The sequence below is a fragment of the Bison bison genome, unplaced genomic scaffold (genome assembly GCF_000754665.1).
Source record: "Bison bison bison isolate TAMUID 2011002044 unplaced genomic scaffold, Bison_UMD1.0 scf7180017845362, whole genome shotgun sequence".
Lineage (NCBI taxonomy): Eukaryota > Metazoa > Chordata > Mammalia > Artiodactyla > Bovidae > Bison > Bison bison.
This window is the reverse complement of record NW_011475935.1, coordinates 1-1,406: the sequence shown is the minus strand read 5'-3', so window position 1 is coordinate 1,406 and position 1,406 is coordinate 1. Positions and strand designations below refer to the sequence as shown.

Here is a 1,406-nt window from a genome sequence, read left to right as displayed (position 1 = left end):
TCCGTGTTCTCCACCAGCTGGTGCACGGACAGGGTGGCGTTGTAGGGCTCCACCACCGTGTCGGACACCTTGGGCGAGGGCATGACGCTGAAGGTGTTCATGATGCGGTCGGGGTACTCCTCGCGGATCTTACTAATGAGAAGGGTCCCCATCCCAGACCCCGTGCCGCCCCCCAGCGAGTGGGTCAGCTGGAAGCCCTGCAGACAGTCACAGCTCTCGGACTCCTTCCTGACCACGTCCAGGACCGAGTCCACCAGCTCAGCGCCCTCTGTGTAGTGGCCCTTGGCCCAGTTGTTCCCGGCACCACTCTGGCCTGCCAGAGGGAAAGGACAGTATCAGACGCTAACCCTTCAGTAAGGAATTCCAAATTCTGTCTTCCTGACTCTGGACTAATTTTAGAGATCAAAGAGCCTTCTTTTTCAGAAAGACTGTCTATCTACAGAAAAGTTTTCTATATATCAGTGATCCTCAGAAACACTGAAGATCTAATACAACAAAAGATTTAGTTCATATGACGTTATTAATTAAGAAGATAGTTTAACAAAACCCAACTGGTTTAAAACTAAGAACCTTCTATAAATTCTTATTGATAAATCAACAGCTGTTGGCTGGCAGGGCGGAGGCGCACGTCATCAGAGGGCCGGCTCAGCTTCTGCTCACAACCTGCGCCTTTGGCCTCGGCTTCTTAAGGGGCTTGCCTGTTGTCACGGGTCCTCTGAAATGACCAGTGGCCTGTGAACTGCTGCTGGAAGCTTTCCTTCACTCTTTGTTCTCTGCCCTCCTGCTCTGGGCTGCTCTGCAGAGGGAGGGCTGCGACAGCCTCTGCAGGCTGACCCTGGCCTTTGAGTTGTGTGGACAGGGGCCAGAGGGCTGACAGCCCATGGACCAGGTACAGTGAGGCCGGGACTTGAGGCCTCTGTGAACACACAGCCTCCGCCAGGTACTCAGCAGTGACCCCCATGGGGTCAGGAGGAAGGGGACCCACTGAGCCAGGGCCCACGCATCACCCCTACATACCAAACACGAAGTTGTCAGGCCTGAAGATCTGGCCAAAGGGTCCAGACCTGACGGAGTCCATGGTGCCCGGCTCCAGGTCCACCAGGATGGCCCGAGGCACATACTTGTTACCTGCGGGGACACAGCAGGAGTCAGACCTGGCGCTTGCAGAGCAATCAGACAACACTCTGCTCTCCGTGCCCCTCCAGGCAGAGCTCATCCCAGAAAATTCCAGCAAGACGCAAAGAGATTAGAGGAGGTTTCTGCTCTACAAAGGGAGGTGAGGGCCTGCCCGGTCATGACCCGAATGCAGGGAACTTCAGGGACTCTGAGGGTATTTCTGAGCAGCTGACTTAACGCATGCAGGGAACATTTCTTTGTCGTGTGTGTGTGTGTGTGTGTGTGTGTGT

The 1,406-nt window shown here is 54.8% G+C and overlaps 1 protein-coding gene across 1 annotated transcript in view; it reads right to left on the bottom strand.

Annotated features, from left to right (window-relative positions):
* Positions 1-1,347, bottom strand: part of LOC104984279 (tubulin beta-2A chain-like) — a 2,140-nt gene extending 793 nt beyond the window's left edge. Inside the window, exons 1-2 of the mRNA XM_010833948.1 lie at positions 1,018-1,347; positions 3-313 (exon numbers count right to left, since the gene is read on the bottom strand). Coding sequence (XP_010832250.1) covers positions 3-313; positions 1,018-1,216 — 510 coding nt within the window. The 5' untranslated portion in view covers positions 1,217-1,347. The remainder of the gene's footprint in view (positions 1-2; positions 314-1,017) is intronic.
* Between the last annotated feature and the right edge of the window lie 59 nt (positions 1,348-1,406).